General features: G+C 39.4%; 1 protein-coding gene across 1 annotated transcript in view; it reads left to right on the top strand.

Annotated features, from left to right (window-relative positions):
- Positions 1–471: 471 nt before the first annotated feature.
- ITGBL1 (integrin subunit beta like 1) overlaps positions 472–21,608 on the top strand; it is a 132,717-nt gene continuing 111,580 nt past the window's right edge. Inside the window, exons 1-2 of the mRNA XM_061349273.1 lie at positions 472–584; positions 1,868–2,076. Of these exons, the coding sequence (XP_061205257.1) occupies positions 487–584; positions 1,868–2,076 (307 nt within the window). The 5' untranslated portion in view covers positions 472–486. The remainder of the gene's footprint in view (positions 585–1,867; positions 2,077–21,608) is intronic.

Here is a 21,608-nt window from a genome sequence, read left to right as displayed (position 1 = left end):
CCTTAGGGAAAGGAGAGGAGGGAGGTGCTCCACCAGCCAGGCAGGGATGCTCAGTTGGGAGCACTGGTCCTGTCTCTCCTCAGCGGTGCACATTTCCCACACACAGATTATCCCAAGCAGCCATCCATCAAAGGACAGGGGCATAGCACATACCTCAAATACTTACACTGCCTGCACTTTGAGAACTAGACAGTTCATTCACATCTGTGAACGGGTCACTTTTAAAACATCAAAATACCATCTGGCTGCACAACTGTTTCTAATTACTTCCCTGCCTAGACTGTAAACTTCGGGGTTTGGCACCGGCCTCCCTCCCAGAGTGCTGCCCAAATCCCGCTCCCAGGCAGCTAATCAGAGCCACTGCCGCACGGGGGGAGCAGCCCTGGAGCCGGGCTTGTCCAGCTTGCAGCTCTGTGCACTCTCGGCAGGTCTGTCCGGCCGGCTGTCCGGCTGTCCCGCTGCAGGAGTAGTAGGGCAGCTTGCGCCATGTACTCACAGAGTTTGCTGGAGCTGATGGTGCTGCTGCTGGTCACCTCGCTGCCGGCCGCTAACCTCGTGCCGCCGGCCGGCCCCCTGTCCCTGCGGTAAGTCTGGCTCTGAAGGTCCTGGGGGGTGGTTGCGACTGATGTAAGAGGTGTCTGGAGTGCAGAGGCTGAGGTTGTGGAGGGAGCACTGGAGTGGTTTGTGAGCTCTTCCTCTGCCTGCTTAAAAGTGACACTGGGGGAAGGGTCTGGGTCCCTGGGAACCTAAATAGATGCTGTGGAAGCACTGGGGGTCTATTTGCAATGCTGTATTTTATGCCCGAGGTGTAGATTTTTAAAGGAGTTAGGGGGAAGATCTGGACAGTGATGACTCTCTACACACAAACTTCTAAATTCTGCTGCCCGAACAGAGCAGGCACCTATCCACAAAACCCTGTGAGTTCCTGCTCAGCAGGTACACTGCACTTCACTCTTCTCCTCTACCAGGGCCAGCACCTGACTGGCTCTTAGAGCCAGCACCTCTTTTGCTCCAGAGCCTGCAAAATCTAGTGTTTGAGAAGTGCAGCTACTAAGCCTGCAAAATCTAGTGTTTGAGAAGTGCAGCTACTAGTCACCTGAATCCTCTGTATTCCCTTGAGTTGTGAGCACCTATTTTTGGCTTGGCCAGTCCTTTGTTCTGTTTTCCTACAGTCCAGCTCCTGATGAGGCAATGTGTGATTTTCCCTGTGCATGATCTCTCTGTGCTCCAGTACATGGTACAGTTGCATGGCAGAGCTGCAGATCTTTAGATCTAGCATCCAGATTCTGCTGACTTTACTAAAGCCACAGTGACAAGCTACATTATTGCATGGAAAGCAATGATTACTTTGGTTTCCTTTTCTGATGAAAGCATGGATCCTATGTATCTGACAACCAGAAAGATTACTTTGGCAATGTATTTTATTAGAATCAACCATAGTTTTGCTTTTTGATATCAGATATTCCTGTTATGCTACCTAGATGTTTGGATGTATGCATCTTTTCCAACCGTCTTGTAATAGTTCAGATTAAAATATTTCATGATAAACAAAATATAGAGATATATGCTTATATACCAGATACACATAATGAAAAAGACGATGAACCTAATTTGGTTAACATGGTCACTAAAATGCTATATAAGCATTAACACAGGTAGCAATGAGATTTCTGATGAAAGAGAAGGAAATTGTGTGAGTTGAGTCAAGTAGTAGTTTACAAGCACAACTAAACTGTTAGCATTTAAAACAATATTCTGAATCCATGGCAGGAGTGTGGTTGCCCTTGAGCCAAGCTGTCATCAGACCAGCTCTGAGCTGCAGCCACTGGCTTTGACCACAGCTTGTTCTGTTTGCTGTCCTCTGCAGGAGTGGTTTGGGTCGTTCTTCATGCCGGCTGTCCCAAACTGAGTCAGAGCTCAGGTGCCGTGTTCCAGGGGGAAAGCTGTGCAGTGACAGGGGCAGATGTGAGTGTGGAGTCTGCATCTGCCAAGTTACTGAGTCTGGCAAATATTATGGTCCACTGTGTGAGTGCCATGACTGGATGTGTGAGACCTATGATGGGAAGATCTGTGCAGGTAAGGAAGCCATGACAGAAGCTCAGAAAATTAAAAGCGTGTATTACATCCAGAAATATGTTGGGAACACAGCACACTGATACAGAAGAAACACAGTTATATTTGTGTTCCTGCACCATGACTCTAAATGGGATTGTGGGCACATCCAAGGATTTAACAAGATTATAGGATACAAGTCAATGGCACTGTCTTTGCTATAAAATGGGACTTCACCCAGCGTGAGCTTTATCTGCAACAGAGACAAGAGCAGGAGTTGCTTTGGGTTGGGAATCTCTGCAAACTGTGTTTGGAATCTAATAAAGGACACGATATTGCATGTGGTTTTCATATAATATCACTGCATTTGAGTTGCTTGCCTGATGATGGCACATGGTATTTACCAACGCTTTAAACTATCTCTGAATGATCAGTTTTGTCCTGTAATTATTTGTTTTCTTCTGCTGCTATGAGGAAGAAGGTTTGCTGTGGCAGGTACCACACTGAGGGTGTATAAATATGAAAACTCTGGTTTTCTTGAAGTAATGATAATGCTTCCAAATAGAGACTTAAAACAATGTAATTGTATTGTGGTTTCAGAGATTTCCCCACTGACACAGTGTTTTTTAATGACAGATGAAATAACATACATTTTTGGGACAGAATTTAGCCCCTGCCAGTTGTTGGAACATGTTGCTTGGTTTGCATCTAAGCATTATCACTCTTTCATCTTTCCAGCTGTCTTTACTTAAGTTTCTGAGCTATTTTGGTCAGATTTTGGACTTTTTTTTTTTTTTAAGCAGCTTAGAGTAGGATTTTAGAAAGAAGCAGGGAGAAGAAATGCCATCACATTCCTAAGGGGATTCAGCCTGGAGCTTGATGTAAGGAACCAGAAGGGTACTTCATTTCTAGTATTTGCTTCAACAGCTTTACCAGATTCACACAAACGTGTCATCTTTTCAGGCCAAAAATTGCAATTAGGTCAATGGGAATGTTACAGGAATTCTCCTAGTAAGAGGACAATACAAATGCATTCCAGCAGTGGGTTTGGCATATTTTGTAGGAAAAAAGAGCAACTTATTTTAGCAACAATGTAGCTAGGAATAAGAAGTCCAATAATAACATGAAAAGATCAAGGATGGGATTATAAGAAAAATGTTTGTATTTGTTACCCATAACTTTAGAATTTTGTGGAGAAACTGATTTATAGACTGCAGTTATCAGTGTTAATCCAGGTACATAAGAAATATTGGTGGGCTGCTGATCATATCAGTGCATTGCTGTCCCAAATGTGAATTTGCTGATTGGTGGTGTGATTTCAATATGCTTGCTGTTGTTGCCGGGGTAATTGTATAAAGTGAAACTGAAAGTTCCTTCAATTGTAATATTCTGCTATGAACCCCAGCATTATTTTCCTGTTAATGTCATGAGCGGTGGCTGCAAGTTTTGCCAGTGCTTTTGCGAAAGGGGATGCTGACAGGATAAACAAACCCGAGAGATTTGTAACAGTATTCAGCTTTATGTGTAGCCCTTTATGCAGCAGTTCAAAGATGTGAATGTCAAGTGATTAAGCATTTTAAAAATCACCATTTGTTGTAGCTGACACATTTGATAGCTGGAGTATTGAAGCCGTGCTACCTCTGAGATGTCAAATAGTTTAAATTCACTCTTCTGGAAAAAAAACTTAGTAAAAACTTCAGTACAAAGGCATGGGGAGGAAAACAGCTGTGAAGAGCCTATGGGTTTTGTTGGTTTGGTTTGTTTTCTCTACAATGGTGCTGAAAGTCCCGCTGGCTTTCTTGGAGTCCAGGGCTGTCCAGCATTCTCCCTGCAGGAGAGTGGCCCTGGCTAACTCCTTCAGGACTGTGGCATGGCACCTGGATCCAGACAGGGAAATGCCTCCTTTTGGCTGTGCTTGCCCTCTTCATTTCCCCACCACGGTTTTAGTCACTTAACTGTAAGTTGTGTGTATGTGGGTGGAGAGGAGCATGGAAAAGATGGTCAGATCTAGTATAACTGGCAGGAGACTTGTCCTTATGTTGTATGACTAACACCCCCATCCCCAACCATTCAGTGAACTGCATCTCTGATATTCCTTAGCATTATACCATCAAGCTGATTCCTGTGTGTGACATAGTTCCCTTTGCATTTTTTAGCGCGTTCTTTGACTCTGTGATGAAACTGTGTTTCCTCTAGGTGAATAGCCAAAATGTCTTCCTGCAGTTCTATTCCTGTTTCATGCTTTGCTTTTGTTTTTCCTACTTTTATTTTGTCGCTTGCTGTTCCATTTTGTTGTGGGTCTCTCCTGCTGAGTACAACAATGGCTGCTGACTGGTACCACGTGCAGAACTTCTAGATGCTAATTGAATATTCCTCTAGAGAGCCATGGTATTTGAGATTAATGCTGTTTCAAACAAGCTACTTTTCAAGCTGCCAGGGTGATGACTTTTTCAAGTGACTGGTGGCTAATCACCAGTGATGCTCATATTCCAAGCTGGACAAGCAGAGCTGTTTGAGTCACGAGTGCCAAAGATAACTGTGTTTTTCTGCCAGTGAGTTCAGACATACCTCTACCTTTCTCTCCTGTCCCAAGCTAAACAAAATATATGGGTGCTGAATATGCAGCTCATTATCTTCAGTGCAATTCCTGGGTCGGATCCAACTTCTGGACCAGTCATTAAACACCCATATTCTGGAGAGGGAAGAGCTGAAGATAGAGGTGATTTGCTTTTTCTTATAACCTTCTGTAAGCAATGAGAAAGAGATTCTGCCATGAGTAATGAAAAAGAGCAGATGCAAATGCCTCTGGCCTTTTACTCTCCCTTGAGACTTCTTTGCTGTGTTTCCCTTCCATGGTGTTTTTTTTTTGTTGTTGCCCTGTATCCTACTGAGATTAATAAAGCAATAGGTGGTATCTCATGGAGTCAGAAACAAAGAAGAGAGAAATTAATTTCTGTAGGTCAAGTAATTGAGTTTTCTGTCTTCCTCAATGGCTTTTATATTTTCCTGCCATATCGCAGGGTGTAGAGGAAAGAAGACTCCCAGTCCTGTCATTCTCTTTGCAGTGTTGGTGACATCTTTAGTTTCTTATTTGCTGCTGGTCTTCACAGAAATGAACTAAGAGGAGAAAGACTGAACCAAACACTGATTCAAAACCCCGAAGGATTTATTCTTTATTCAGGTCAGACAATGTATTTGATGCTGTTCATTTGCAAATAGTAGTTCTAATCTCAGACCGTTTCATGTTGCCTCAAGCTTTCTTAGCATAAGTGGACCCTGTGTTTTGTGTAAAGGAAAGTGGAATGCAGCACTAATTCCTATCACATCTCTGCTTGATACCTCTTTTTCTGTGGTTTTGCTGTAGAGAGGAAAATCAATTTTAGTGAATTTTATTTCTCTTTTTTAAGCTAATCTTTTTTACTGTGCCTCTAATTAATGATGATAGAAAAGGTAAACGAAGTGCAGACTTCCATGGCAAAATGGAATGGGAGCACTAGGTCCATTCCTAGAGAATGGACCATGGAAATTGCCAGCTGGAACATGAGACAATATGATTGCACTTCTCGTAGTTGGTGAGATTGAGGAACAGAAATGATTCAGTGACAACACAGAGAGCAACATAGGAAGAAGGTTCCTTTTTGCTCAGAACTATATTAATTGCTGTTGTTTTTCCATAGTTATTAAGATTTTATAAACAATTTTTATTCTGGACTGAAATACCTTTTGCACCTACTATAATTGCTGCACTATAGTGGTACTGCGTGATTTACCACTGCCATAAGCAGTTGATGGGGAACTTCTGTTGCAGCTGTTCAGGCCAGTGAAAGATTTTTCCATTTCTGTTCCAAAGTTGCAGATTCATAAGTGCTGTACCTATTTTAAGACTAGTTTAGCAATGTAATGGCAGTGTTAGTTGTAGTTTTTCACAGCCTCAAGTGTTATCATAGCTATGTAAAGGACGGAAAGATATCAGTGCCATTATTTTCCACCCTGTAAGGCTTTAAACTATGCAGAGAACAGAAGTGAAAAATTAAATTGACCAGGAGTGGATGTAGAGATACAAGATAAATTAAAATTAAAGTGTTGATGTAATACATAGTTATGCATCCATGTGATTTTATTGGATATATGGCCCTATATATCAGTTGGAGAGAGAAAATGGAAAATGCAATTTGGAGAACATTTTGAGCTGAGGACTGCTCTGCGCAAAAGCTGAGTAGTGAGCAATCTTAGTTGAGTTGGAAATGCTCTAACAACTCTACCTTTTCATTCCTGCTGAAGGGAGGTCTGTCATACTGATTTTTCATTGAGCAGCATTTCTTGCTAAAATTGTGAAGAAAAGACAGTCTATGACCTGCATTGACTGCTGTTTGATCCAAAGTGAAATTCAAAGCCTTGGATTTTGAGAACAGGTGTAAGCCTCTTCTCTAAAAGAGGTCATGTTTGCAAAGATTCAGCTGTGGCATATGTGGTCATTGGACACATCCTCCTAAAAAGACCAAGTTAAAAATAGCGCAGGAGGCTACTCATGAAATTGGAGGTTGTGTTTCGTCTCTGACCTGGTTTGCTAGATTTCAGAACTTGGCTTAAGTTACATTTCCTTGTGAAGCAGGGATGAGTAGCTGTGATGATAGCATATATACTTAGCTCAAAACAGGTACCCCAGAGTCTAGTAGAAATCAAATTGTGGTAACATAGCCTTATTGCGTGCTTATTCCATTGCTAAGTGCATGAGGTCCTGGCAAACTTACAAAGCACGACTGTATTATTCTCAGCTTTATGCTGTTTGTGCCTGATCTGGGCAAACTCAAGTAGCCTATATACACCTACAATTGCTGTAGTTCCAAATGCAGTGTTTATTCATAGCAGTTGCGAGTGAGGCATGATGAAAAAACTCAGGAAAAGGCACTGGAGTGAGATTATTGGAAGGGAAGCATTTTAAAAGTATTTTATTAAACGATTTGTAGCTTAATGCCTAGTCCCCATTTTGATCACCTTTATCTGCAGATACTACTTTGGAAAATATTTGCTAGCTTAAAAACTATAAGTGAGTTCCTGAGCATGTGGAAGGAGAGGCTATTTGCAGCACCTAGCAGAGCTGGAATGCGGCTCCGCAGGCCATCACCAACAGCAAAGCAGGACAGGGAGCAGCATCTCCTTCACCTTTTGTCCTTTATTTTGGGTTGACAAGCTTAACTTTTGCAGAAAAAAGCAAACCTTTGCACAAGTTTTGACAATCTAAGTAAGTGTTCTGAAGTGGGTTTGAATTTTTATGTTACTCACAGGCTGATAGTGAATTGAAGTCTTCATTTATTTGAAAGCATGACCTTTATGACAAAATGGCTTTCACAGACTGAGTCTTTTTATGAACATTTGAGTTTCATTATCATTAATATGGAAAAAATATGGACAATAGAAAATAGGTGGTATACTTAATGTTACAGAACAGTGTATTAATGGTCTTACCTGCTTCATCAATGGATGGGTTTTAGTAAGTGTTCTCATGACAGCCTTTGTCAGACAAACTGACTGGCTTGGTAAGATTTTCTGTGCTTATTTGAAGTTCTGTTGTCCTGTAAAGGGTTTCAAACTCACTTCTGCCACTGGACTGTAGACCTTTCAGTGCAGGTGTTCCCAGGTAGTTTGTCCTGACAAGGCACACATCATTGGTTTAAAAATTTTCCATGAGGTTTTCTAGGAGGAAAGAACACATTGCTCTTGCTTGCTCAGGTAAAAAGGTGATAATTGCCTAAAAAGGACTGATGCTTGGCTTCCATGCAAAGACCCCAAAGCATATATGTGGTACTGGAACTTATTAGTGTTTTAACTGAAGCATATGGTGGTGCAGGGAGGACATGTTACTTTGTGATGTACCACAGTTGTATTGCTATCAATTGAAGGACTTGCTTCCTGACGTTTTAAATGTCAGGCTTAATTTACAGGCTTGGTAACATATTTAAAGCAAGATACAAATGTTAATAACTTACCTTAATCCATTTATTTGTCTGAAATGTGGGGAGTATATATGGTGAAGAAGTTTATTGTCATGTAACACAGATTTCCTCATGCCTTATTTTCTCACTCCAAGTGTTTTAAACTATGTTTTACAGAAAGTAACTGGATATTTGCAGAAACTAACTGGGTATTTGCTAAACCAAATGGTGCAAACTGATTGAATCTCAGAAGCAAGAAGCCCTTCTGAAAGAAAGAAAACCCTCTTCCTCTTAATTCCCTGAAACACCCAGACTTATTTCTAGCCTGTCCTTTCCCCTTCAGATCTTGGGTACAAGTAGACCTGGTGTATGGTTTGAATGTTTTTTCAGCAGATGAAGATACCAGCATTTCTGTTTGAGATGAAAAATAAATGGCATTTGTCTGTGAACAAGACATAAAGTACATAACCCAATTCATTTGTGTCTATGCCATACTCAGTATGTGCTATAAAAGAAAAAATTAGTTGAAAGGTTTTATTTGCCTTTCCAGTTGTACACCTACATAGTTTTTGCCTGTGAGCAATTCCTGTGACTTTTAAACTAGTAACAAATCTGTATGTCTAAAATACATTTCTGTTGTGAACAACCTATTTTCCAAAGGTGTAGTTCAGAACTGAAATTTAAGCACTTTCTCTTTCTTTCTCATATAGCTGCCTGATGATTATCTTGTTTAGGGAATCTTTGAGACAGTCAAATGTCATCTCTCTTTCGCTCAGAACAGGGTGTACTGAATTCTTAGGCACCACAAGCTGATGGTAGAGTAAGTTGGTATGGTAGAATAAGCTGATGGTAGAATAAGCAGGATGGATTCCTCCTCTCCAGAAAATAATGCAATCCCCACTTCAGATGGTGTGAACGTGTCTGGTGTAAGGCACTGGACTGTAATGATCGCAGCAATCCAGCTCTGATATACACCTTTCTTTGGAGTTCTCACAACAAGTTACTAGAAGGTATGTCGTTTTCTTCTGATACTAAAGAGAGGGGAAGCTGAGGGTCAGATATCAAAAATATGCCTTCTGATCATCTTAGACTGATGGTGAGACTCAGAACAGAGTCCAGTTATCTGAGTCTTGCTCTGGGACCTTCAAACCATTGAGTCCCCATCAAGTGCAAGAATAAAATATAATATTATGAAACTTATCAGTTAAGGATGTGTCAAAAATATTTTTTTTCATGTTTATATGCTAAAAATATTATTTCATGCAAATAATAATGTGTTCCTTTTCCAAAGAACCATCTGTGCATCACATACTACTGAGTTGTTGATTCCTATGTATCATTATCCAAGTGAGAGAAGCTTTGATTTATGAAAATGCCCAGTGTGTTTCCAGCTTAAAGGTGTTCCACGTATAAAGGATGTCGATTTGTAGGAGATCAGTTCCACAGAGAATTGGTCAGTTTGCTCATTCAGAATATTGTGAAATAACTTTGATTAATCAAGCTAAGAGTAGCCATTTTCAAAGATACTCCAGACAGACAGGCTTTTCAAGAGAAGGTTTTAAGTTCATATCCTTTGAAGCTTACCATGAAAAGATTATAGAGAAATGTTGACAACAGCAGGTGCAGTGACATGCCTGGTAGACTGTGTTCCAGAGAACAGTCCTCAAAATGGTGTTTTGTAAAATCATGCTTTGAAGGATTACTGGAAAAAATCTGACTTCCCACATCAGGAACAAGGAAGAACTGAAATGGATGACAACCAATTTCATTTTACAAGCGTAACTTGCAAAAGGTCCGAATCGTGCTGAAACCTGGTGATGCCATGACAAAAAGCCATGTGAGAACATGTTGCAGTGTGGTTCTCCTGAACACTTTTTCACAATTGTGTCTTTTAATCGCTGTATGCTTTACATGTAAAAAATCTGCTTATGTGGGCTCTTTTATGCTAACGGTCTGCACTGATGTGATTCTTTCTCAATCAGTTTTTAAACTAGAGAACAAGTGGCAATGAATGAGTTGTACAACTGTAGTCAGAATTGCATCAATAAAGTTGCAGAATCATAGAAGTCAGTATTACAAATTTACTTAGCTTTTTGTCTGCTGCCTTTGTAGTCAGGTAAATTCCATGGAAAGCAGATAACCAGTGAGAAATGTATTTAAAATCAGAAAATGGTCTTGAAGTACTTAATTGGAGTACTATTGTAGGACTGCTACTTCTAACGCCATCCTTTGAAAGAATTTCATTTCATTCTCACTTCTGTTTCAAGCTACAGATAATCCTCATCACAAACACAGCAGATGTAATGAAGCACAACTCCCAGTCTGTGCTTAGGAAGAGATCCGCGTGTCAGCTATCACTGAAAGAAAATTGCCCATCACCTCGAGAAAGGGCAGTTTTTCTAGATGGGAATTGAGAATGTAGGAGCAATTGCAGTTGAATACAACTAGTCTCCATTTATGTGGATTTACCTACAGTCTATGTTTGTGGAAATACTTTTAATGAGGCAAAATGCTCAAGTTTTACCTTTACAACTATCCTTTATGGGAAGAAAAAACATATAAGTCAGTTTTAACTGTCTCAGCTCTCATTTAGCGTCTCAATCCTGGCAGCTTCAGCCACTGCAGGTTACCTAAGGCTGGTGTGTCCTGGAGAGCTCTTGGGAGCAATGTCTTTACTGCTTCTGCTACTGAAAATCCACCTGAGAACTTTCCAGAATGAGCCAGTCTGCCTAACCTGTTCTTTCGCCAACCCCAGATACAGCGAATTTTTCTTCTTCTTCCCAAACATATTCCTTTCTTTTCATTCCTAAGTCTTTATGGCATCATCTGAGGGCTGTGCTGCCATTCAGTGGGACCTTGGTAGGCTGGAGAATTGGGTGGAGAGAAAACTAATGAGATTCAAAACAGGCAAGGGTAGAGTCCTGCACCTGGGGAGGAAGAACCCCAAGCACCAGTGCAGGTTGGGGCTGACCTACTAGAGAGTAGCTCATCTGAGAAGGACTTGGGGGACTTGGTGATGATAAATTGACTATAAGCCAGCAGTGTGCCCTTGCTGCCAGGAAGAGAAATAACATCCTGGGGTGCATCTGGAGAAGCGTGGCCAGCAAGTCGAGGGAGATGATCTTCCTCCTCTACTCGACCCTGGTGAGGCTACATCTGGAGCACTGTGTCCAGTTCTGGGCTCCTCAGTGCAAGAAAGACAGGGAGCTACTGGAGAGGGTATGTACTTCATTAGGAGTGGATCCTGTCACTCATCTGTACTCTTCAGTTGAAAAAGATGTTTTAGTAAAAGCAAATGGTGTGTGTTGTTTTTTGTTGTTTGGTTTTTGGTTGTTTGCTTTTTTTTGTTTAAATGTAAACAGAAGCTTATGTTTTCTGCTGACATAAGTCTAGTGAAATCAATACAGTTATGCCAACAGAGAATTGGTCTCACATTTCCTTCCCTTGTTTGACTGGAATCTCTACTCCAGAGCAGACAAAAGTACAGCATCATACAGACCCTGTCATTTACCTGCAAATGGTGATTGTAAAACAGTAATAACAATAACGAAATCTCTAAAGTGTAGCTCGGAGCTCTTAAGCTTGACAACAATTTACATGATTTTCTGTTTTGTTTTTCTTCTGTGTATTGTACTGCTTTAAAGGTTTACATGTTAGTCAGCAGTAGTTTGACAGGACATTTACCAAAATAATTTTTATCCAGATGGGCAGAGTTGGACTTAGCAGAAATGAGACTTTTGTGTGGAAATATTCTTATAAATGAAAACCAATATTTCAGAGAGTTATACTCTGCTGTATTAATTAAGGAATTGGTTACACTGACAGAACTATCCCAAGTTTTATTAAATGGTCTGCTGATTTGGAAAGTAACAGTAAGATTCAGATTTTGTAATTGGATGAGCAGGGTAATTGTCAATCCCTTTTCCCTTCACCCTGTTAATGCCTTTGTATATGAGTTCTGTGGGATTTTGTTTTATAAATAAGAAAATCCCATTTTAAATGCAACTGTTAATTGCTTAAATGTGTGTCTACTGCAATTACAAGCAGGTTATAATGGATTTATTTACTGATAATATCCAGAAAATATAGCATGAATTGTCCATAGGTGGTTTCAAGGAGACATGACACATAGGAATTTTTTAAATTAAATTCTTGCAGCATAATATTGTAGAGGCTATATCTAAATAACACAGTGTCCATAGACTTCATTTTAGTTCATGTGTGCCTCTCAAAGGAATCCATAGTTAGAAGTTATTAAAATAATCTCACTCTGCCTGGGACATAATTTATCAAGGTCTTTCAAAATAAGCACATAGTTTCTCTTCATATGGGCATCTAGTCCTCTGTTTTCCTGGGTTTCAGGTGTTCTCTTGGCTTTTCCTCCACCTTTCTCTGTATGAGCAATGGTTGCCAGCACCACTCCGACCATTTGGTTCTCTCTAACTGACAAACAGTTTCTTCTAATTCCAGTCCCATTCTTATAGCCTTTTCTGCTTTTTGGGTGGTCTCTATCTGGCCTATTTCCTTGGGACTGCTGTTCACCAGTTTCCTAATCCATTCTTCTGGCTCACAAAATAACTGTTTCCATGAGGAGCTGAGTGGATGTTCGACCCACCTTGGCTCTTTTTACACTTCCTGGTGGCTCTTTCTCAAACCAACGACACTTGTGTGCCAGGCCTATATTTTTGTAGTGAAGGTATGCCTTCAAGAGGAGTTGAACTGTATTAGGTGTTCACTGACCTTGTAGAAGTTAACCACAGTTGTATGAAATTAAATACTGTTTCTCAGCTCATACTTTATTCATGCAGGTGTTGTTCAGTTGTAGAGGCGCCTGGTAGGACATGCATCTAAACCACAAAATCTTCAAAAGAGGCATAAATCAAGTGTACACTGCTGTGTCATCATTTCTCCCTGCTTCACCCCTTTCTTATTCCTGGAGTAGGTGGCACTGCATACTGAAATTCTAAGGTTTATTTTAGTTACTCCAAATTATCTGTGCATTGCTTTTTTATTCCCAAGAGGGAAACTGGATTTAACCATCTTAAAAAAGCTTGTCATAGGGAGGCTGTGGAATCTATTATTGGGAGGTTCAAGGACTGGTTGAATGTATATAAATATCTGTGAGGAAGGATCAACAGACACTTTTTTTGTGCCTCTGAGCACAGAAGTGGACCAGATGATCTACTCCAGAGGTTACTTTGAGATTGATTTTCTTTGATGCTGCTATGGAACCAATTCTTGGTCTAGTGTTCTGCCTTAGTGAGGAGGACCTGTGGTAGTATAATCATAGTTTTTGTCATGATGTTGTTTCTAAATATAATAATTTATTGAAAGGGATGCATAACCATTAATTTTAATCTGTTTAAGACTAAGAACTTACATCTTTTGTGGTATTTATAATACTTTCTAAAATATGGGCATCTTTTTCAAGTTTCTAAATGACCAAGTTTCCAAGTGACCACTACCAAGTCTCTTACGCATGAACAATCCTGGGAACAAGCTTGCTTGTTTAAAGTTTCAGCAGAAAGGCATAAATTAATGCTTTTTAAAGATAAGTGTTTGGTTGAGTTCTGTAACAAGCTCAGTCATGGCAAACATTTTTTATCCAATCTTTGCCGTTTGATAGAAAGTTAGCAGTGGAAACATTAAATAGAAACACTTATTTTTATTTGCTTTGTTTAAATAAATGGATTCTTAGTCAAACACTGACTGTACGGTTAACTGGCAAAATGTACAAAACTGCAAGGGAAAGTGAATGGTATATACAGGATATAGGATATATATTGTTATAGAATAAAATAGACCATGACAAAAATTATGTTCTGGAAACTCCTTATCCTTGTTGGCCTCATTAAACAACAAATAACAGAATTCCTACTTAAACAGGAACCACATCCACTCTGCCTTTCTTTCGCTGGAAGTAAATATATGAAAATGTTTTGTCAGATAGTGAAAAAAAGGGTAGCAAGTAGTAGTATGTTGCTAATAAAATTATAGAAATAGGATAGTTTTTTGAGTGCTGCCATGAGGATATGCATTGACTATATTGTCCCAGTGCAAAATTACACCCTCCAGAAAGTTAATAATCATTCTTGTGCAGCAATGAACTGAACCCTGTGGCGGTAGCTGAAAACATTACCTAGATTGATGACAAGTCAAAAGATGTTGCTGTTGTGGGGAGTGACATGCTCCTATCAACCTGATTTCTTTCATATCATGGGAATGCCCCTAATCAGTGAATTGCCCCTAATATTTCCTTCTTCACGTGGAAGACACCCAGCTATAAACAAGGTGATGCTTATATACACAGCATACAGAACAGGTCTGTATGAATGTTTCTTCTTCCTTCTTTCTCTCTGGTCTTTCCTGCATTGCCTTGGCAGGTGTAATTCATCACACTTCTTGAGGCATTTGTAGGAAAGAAATGAGGAGTTCCACCCCTCCCCAGAAAGCTTTCCGAGTCTTCTCCTTTTCTCCTACATCCAAGAAATATTAAAACATTGCTGCTTAACTTTTCCTTTAGCCGACTGTCCCCCCCTTCCCTTCAGAAGAGCCCATCCTGGAGCTATGTTTTGGTCTTGCTGATATTGTGCCAGTCAATTGTTTGTTGCAGCTGAGAAGCATTGATTTCAGAAACTGCTGTAAGGGAAATACCTGTGTTTCTGGACTGTGTATTTTATAAAATCAAATAACTTTGTAGTGCTTAAAGATTTTGTTAGGTTAACCTCAAAAGAAAAGACAGTACTTTTAGGGGGTGATGTTCCTCCCTTCCTACTATGTGGCAGAATTTTCACCTCACAAGTGTAGTGACGGAGGCCAGTTTTAAAGAATCCTATGGTGTCCTGGCATAGCAGACATTCTCACCGTACACTGTTCTTCACTTTTTGCTCTTTCCTCCTCATGTGAGTCACATAAGTGGCTTTAAATGTGTTTTAGTGACTCATACAGAACTGCTGATGGATAGTTTTGCTAATTCTGTCATTCCTTTAATGTCACTATATACAGTCTCTTTGCTACCTAAAAACTAACATTAGGCCGTCTACTTGACACCTTAATAATAATTCCTTGCTTTCCGTAATAATAATTCCTTGCATGCCTTTTTTTTTTTTTTGTCATAGCAATGTCAAAACCTCAAGCTTTTGCTTCTATTTTGAATGTCAGTTTAAGTTTTTAAATCCTTTTTCAAAAATGGATCAGACTGAGCATTAGGATAGCTGCGTACCTCCTAACACCTTCTGGCGAGTATCAGAAGCCAAGAGTTCCATTCTGCCATGGCTTATTGCTTTTTGACAAAGAATCAAAATGCACACAGGAAATTTAATGTGGTGAAAGTGAGAAGAAGGAAAGGCTCGAAGGTTGGAAACAAATGTAAAGACTTTGTCTACAAGCGGCAGCTGGAATGTATGAGACTACATGCAGTACAAAGTGTTCCTCAGAACAGGAAAATATAGGTCTGTTATAGCAGCCACAGTTTTTAAGAAGTGAATTAATTTTGTGATGGTAACATTCACAAAATTCCTAACCCTGTGGTTTCATTCAGCCTGCAAATGAAGGAGACAAGCACCTGAAGACATTGTGCATGTGGTATAGAAAGGGAAGACTAAATTGGCTGAGGCCAAAAATCAGTAGGAAAATACTAACACCTTTCCAGGCAAACACCTAGGTGGGAAAATCCTATTTTAGACACTTGGATAGGCAAGATATATTTGTGGAAAAAATGTGGGAGAGAGCCAAAACAGAGAATTTTTCTACTGCTATGCTGAAACACATTGAATTGGCATTACAAAATATGTTTTGGCATTAAAATGAAATAAGCAGGGAAATGAACACAGTTCAATGTCTTCATTGCTTTCCCCTCAGCAATAGCTTCTTCAAAAGTAATGTTTTAATGATAAAAGCACATTTGGAGTGTTTGTGATAATCGATGTCCTAGAAATGCAATTTTAATAAAAATATTATTTCCTTCCCCACCCAAAATACTAGAATGTGTAAAATAAGCAGTTAAAAAGTATTACTTGCATCATGGCTTTTAAAACTTATAAGTTTGAAAACGAAAACAGATGCAGTTGAAATGCAGTGTAGTGACTTACTGAGCCATCACCATCTAAAATTAAGAGTCATGCTTCTGGTTTCCATGGAGACAAATCAATGCAAAAATCAGACTGAATTTTCTGTCATTCTAAGATGTAACACTTAAAAACAAAGATTCCTTGTATTGTAAATGGAATATAACGCATCCATATTGCTTTAAGGATCATCTGTTCTGCTGTTCTTGCATGCAGTTTTTCTGTTGGCCAAGGGTACACTTCAAGATACCTGGCTTTCAAACAGTTCCAGAGGTAATGTAACAAAATTAGTTCTGTCAGGAGTTACTTAGTCTGTAAATGCATCTTGAAATATAATATTTTTTCCTTTGCAAGATGCTGTCCTAGTGATGTATTCAGATTTCAGTTAATCTTTCTGCTATTTTCCAAACACCTAATGGTCATATGTGCTGCTTTCTGAAGGTGGAGATTACATACCATTTACACCAGTCCAGCTCTCAATTTCTGTGTTTTCTTTAAATAAATTTCCACCTGTTTTAATATGACTGAGAAATTTAATAACTTTTGCTGTTTTGCAAAAACCCTAAGAGCGCTCTCTGATTTATACATCACAGGGAATGAAAAGTGTTACAGAGCTGTGCAGTCTGCTCAGTAGACTTGTGGGCTTCCCTCTGTAAACATTTTAAACTAGTATTGTCATGAACTTTCAAGACATTTTTTTGGCTCCTGAGTAATGAGAACTGGTCCTCAGAATCTCATAAACAATTGTGCAGCTGGCAAATGAACAGGGAACTGACAGAAACATTGGTATTGGAACAAATGGTATAGAGGATACCTAGAGGCAACTGTTCATTCTGGAGGATGAGCAGGAGGATTTCATCAGAGGATGAAAGAGAGGATTTCATCATAGTCGATGAAATGAGGAAAAAGTAAATAGGCATAGATACAGCTGTTAATATCTGTTAAAGACAACAGTGTTTTGCTTCATTACTTACCTTGCTTGCCTACAAAACTTTGATTACTTTGCCTGCAGTGTTTGTAGTGGTTGTATTGAAATTAGAACATGCAAAAGGGATTTAGATACAAGTAGCAGAGGGTACACTGGCATTTCTTTTTCAAGCAGCAGAAAATTAAACAGCATTTTCAGGCTTTTCTTACCACTGCTGTTGACAGTAGTTGTCTTTATGTCACAATTTTGATTATGTCACATGCTCAACAGTATAGGCAGACTTGCATTCATGTTCAAAAGAGGAATTTCAGTGCTTCTTTCTGTAATTCAGCTTTAGTCCTCAACAAGAATCCATCACATGTCAGAATCAATCAGGGTTTTTTGTTGTTGCTTTTGTTTTTTATTTTGCTTTAGTGAAAAGTGTGGTTCTCATGGTCAAAAGAAATTTTGACAGGAGAAGAAGCTATACATGAGTTGAGTTAAAAAACCCTCTGAAGCATACCTCTTTTTCTATATACTTATTATAAGTGCACAATAATATATTTTGCCATCACAAAGTAAGTCTTGTTCAAGTCTCTTACTTCTATCTTTTTCAGCAGCATTGGTTAAATCCTGAAAATGGAAAGAATGGCCTGATTTGTAACCAGGCTATTAGAATAGCGTCAGAGAATGATTCAAGTTGGAAGGGACTTGTGGAGGTCAGATGGTCCAGCTTCCTGCTGTAGGAGGAGTGGTTGTGGAGTTGCTCCTGGTCGTCACAGACAAGAAGTCAAAACATGTCTATGTGGCAAACTAAAAAACATCAAAAGAAGTTCAGATGAACTTCTGATGTAATAACGTTTAATTCATCTGACTCATTTGACAAAAATTAGAAACAGTTAAAAAGAATTTTTGACATAAGAGATGGGTTATGAAGCTAAGTTGATTTATGTTACCATTTTCTTTATTAAAAGTATAATGCTTTTATCCTTAGAGCTGTTTTTTGAAGCTCTGTAGTTTATATCAGAGAAAAAAAAAAAGTAAGCCTTGAGATAAACACAAAGGCAGAAAATTTTTGTTGTGGAGTGTCTTTTAAGGAAGAGCTGTTAATTAGGCTAGTTCTGCCTACTTCATTAGCACACAATCAGCCAATCTGCCCCAGCTTACTCTTTGTTTCTGATGTTTCTCTGCCCTTTTAAGCTGCTAGTAGACTTGACTTTTTCTATTGAGTATATACTAATCGTTTGAGTTGATTATTCCTGGATTTCTCCATAGAGTGTGTGATGAACTGTTGGGCATCTCCTATTGGAAGACAAGAGGAAAGTGGTACGTGGTACATGGTACATGTCAGAATGCAGAGGCATAGACTTGCTTAGTCCTGCAATTAAGCCTTTTTGAAGTTGCAAGACCTTAATAGTTCATAAGTCAAAGACACACTGAAGGAATGAATATGCAAATTGCATCATTCAAATTAAATAAAAAAAAAAAATTTGGTTTTATTGCTTGGGTTCAAGCATTTCCCTGTTAACATAAGATGCAGTCATGAAACTACTGTCTCTGTCTCAGAATTCGTGCCTAGTAAGAAGCCATTGATAATCAAAAGAAGGGACATGGTTCATCATGACTATGTCAAGTTGTCACTGGTCACTGAAGTGACAACTCAATGACTCCAAGACTCAAAATTTTGGGGAGCTTCAGCTGAGGGCTTTTTTTTAGCACTTGATTCCAGCCTTGCAAAGCCGGCTTCTTTGACACTGCTATTTGAAGATCTTGTTGCCCCAGCTCAATTTGACTATGGAACAGGTTAACTTAAACTCCATGTGTCTCATCCACCCTTTTATAAGCGTGACATAATATTTACCATCCTTCTATTAAAAAAACCATTTTAAATGGTCTTTGAGGGCTTCCACAAAGATTTTTCGTGTTAAATATATCTAATGAATTGCTACCAGTCTGGTCTTGTCTGTTAAGGCTGACATCAAGAACAAATCTACCAGCAAAAAGTTAAATAAAAAAAAACTACTGAGGTGACCATTTGCTCTATTCATCCATCAGCAGGGAGGTAAACAGTTTGTCTATGACTGCCTGTCTCAGTTCTCTATTACAGTCTGTTTGCTCTTCCTACCCTATAATCACTCCATTGGATCTGTTGAAATATCCTCTGATTCACATTCAAACTATTTTCAGAAACACCCTGTAACTCTGGTGTGATATTTCATTGCTCAGTAAATATGAAGAGGTGCTCAAGATTTGCTTTATTATTACAAAGTTCTGCATATCATTGTGAGCTTATTGTTGTATAAGGTTCCAGTTTGGCAGCAGCTAAAAGCTGATTTCCTGGAAAAGCTGAATGCCAAGAGATAGAAGCAGCAACAGTAAGTGGCATAAACTTGCCTCCCTTCAGTACTAACAAAGTTAAGCAGTCCCCCTTCAGTGGGATGCTCTCACCTCTTCTGAAGTTGTCTCCTTATTATGAATTCCAGTTTGATTTTTAACTGTAAAAAATGCCAAACAAACAAACCTTTTAAAATACTGTGTTTCTGTAGGTTTGATAATTTTACACGTTGTTCTCGTGTCATAAGTGTGAGGCAGGGAGACATAGCTGGCCTCTCCAGCTGGGCCAGATGTTAAGACCATGACTAAACTTCTGCAAGTTGATGGAGATGACCCATAAAGGGTGGATGATTTCCTGGCTGCATTACACAGTTTCCTGGGTGTAACTTATTTCTGTGACCACATGGTGTTACTCCCTGTCCCAGAATGGCAGCTGATGAGCAGATTCACAAGTTTGCTAGATGTCAGAAAGTGTGTAGAACCCACTGGACGGTTTAGGAGCACAGTACATGGTTTCTGGGCCTAAGCAAGCTGCTCCCAGAAGAAATACATATGTGTTTATGTATTTGTACCAATAGCTGGAGAGACAGCGTCTAGGCTTTGCACCAGAGGACAAGAGCACACCACATCCACATTTTTGGCCTAATACACTGTCCTGATAAACTTTTAAAAAGCCAGCAAGTCTTAGGATACCCCATGCTTTTTGTCCTGCTAAGGAGCAAGGATTTGTGTTCTACTTTCTATACACGCAGGAATGATTACTTCAAAGTTTCCATTGCAAAGTTAATGGCTTAATGGGTTTCGGTTTTTTTCCATTTTTTAAAATTCTTTTCTTTTTTTTTTTGTCTATTTATGTTTAGTTTTTTATTCTTTCTCTAATATATCTGGGATATAGTACTAACCTTCCTTTAGCATGGATGTATGTTATAATTTACTTCTGGAACTGATAGGATGCTTCTGGGGATTTCTGTGTAAAGAGTTTTGATTTGGAAATAGATTATTGAAAGGTTACAGAAAAGAATTGTAACAAAACCCTTGACAAGCCAAGTCATTACTTTCAGGATCATCTATTATCTTTACCCTAATGTTCTTTCAGAAAATGATAAAATAAAAGGTTGACTGTACACATGAATCAGTTGAGTAGCACAATGGTACTTTTTCCCAAACCTTTTTGAAGAAAGTAAAAATTCTGTAGTGCTCCAATACTCAGAAATCCATGTTGCTTTTAATGACAAAGACGACAAAAAAAAAAAAAACAAACAACAACAAACAAAAAAGAAAGAAAAAGATACAAAAATACTTAGTGATACTAACTTTAGATGAAACAATACTTTAAGAAATCCAACAATATGTTTTACAAGATTATCACTTCAGGCTCTTAAGTGAAGTCCGGTGACTGAAATACCTAACATAAGAGTTCCTGCTTCCTTACCTCTGCATTAAATGAAGCATACTTCTATCTGCAGTTGGGCTCAAAGAACCACATTAAAAGGCATAGCAACTGAAGTAAGCCCCTGTGGAAATCACAGAATCATAGAATAGTTAGGGTTGGAAAGGACCTTAAGATCATCTAGTTCCAACCTCCCTGCCATGGGCAGGGACGCCTCACACTAAACCATGTCACCTAAGGCTTCTTCGAACCTGGCCTTGAACACTGCCAGAGGTGGAGCATTCACAGCTTCCCTGGGCAACCCATTCCAATGCCTCACCACCCTCACAATAAAGAACTTCCTCCTTATATTCAATCTAAACTTCCCCTGTTTAAGTTTTAACCTGTTACCCCTTGTCCTACCACTACAGTCCCTAATGAAGAGTCCCTCCCCAGCATCCTTATAGGCCCCCTTCAGACACTGGAAGGCTGCTATGAGGTCTCCATGCAGCCTTCTCTTCTCCAGGCTGAACAGCCCCAACTTTCTCAGCCTGTCTTCATATGGGAGGTGCTCCAGTTCCCTGATAATCCTTGTGGCCCTTCTATGCACTTGTTCCAACAGTTCCATGTTCTTTTTATGTTGAGGACACCAGAACTGCACACAATACTCCAGTTGAGGTCTCACAAGAGCAGAGGTGAGGGGCAGGATCACCTCCTTGAACCTACTGGTCACACTCTTCTTGATGTAGCGCAGGATATGGTTTGCTTTCTGGGGTGTGAACTCACACTGCTGGCTCATGTTCATTTTCTCATCAACCAGCACCGTTCTTACTTTCCAGTGTCCTTAGCGTAGGTGTATTTTGGGACATAATGGCAGAATTTTGTCAGTCCAGAATCCTGAGTTTAAGCCATCAACATGTGTGTGCTGTAATGCATGCTGACTTGAT

Source organism: Neopsephotus bourkii, unplaced genomic scaffold, assembly GCF_033783945.1.
Source record: "Neopsephotus bourkii isolate Nb327-2 ecotype Australia unplaced genomic scaffold, CSIRO-AGI_Nbou_v1 NB_398, whole genome shotgun sequence".
Lineage (NCBI taxonomy): Eukaryota > Metazoa > Chordata > Aves > Psittaciformes > Psittacidae > Neopsephotus > Neopsephotus bourkii.
Note: the sequence above shows the minus strand (reverse complement) of the source record. Positions and strands in the feature narration are given on the sequence as shown.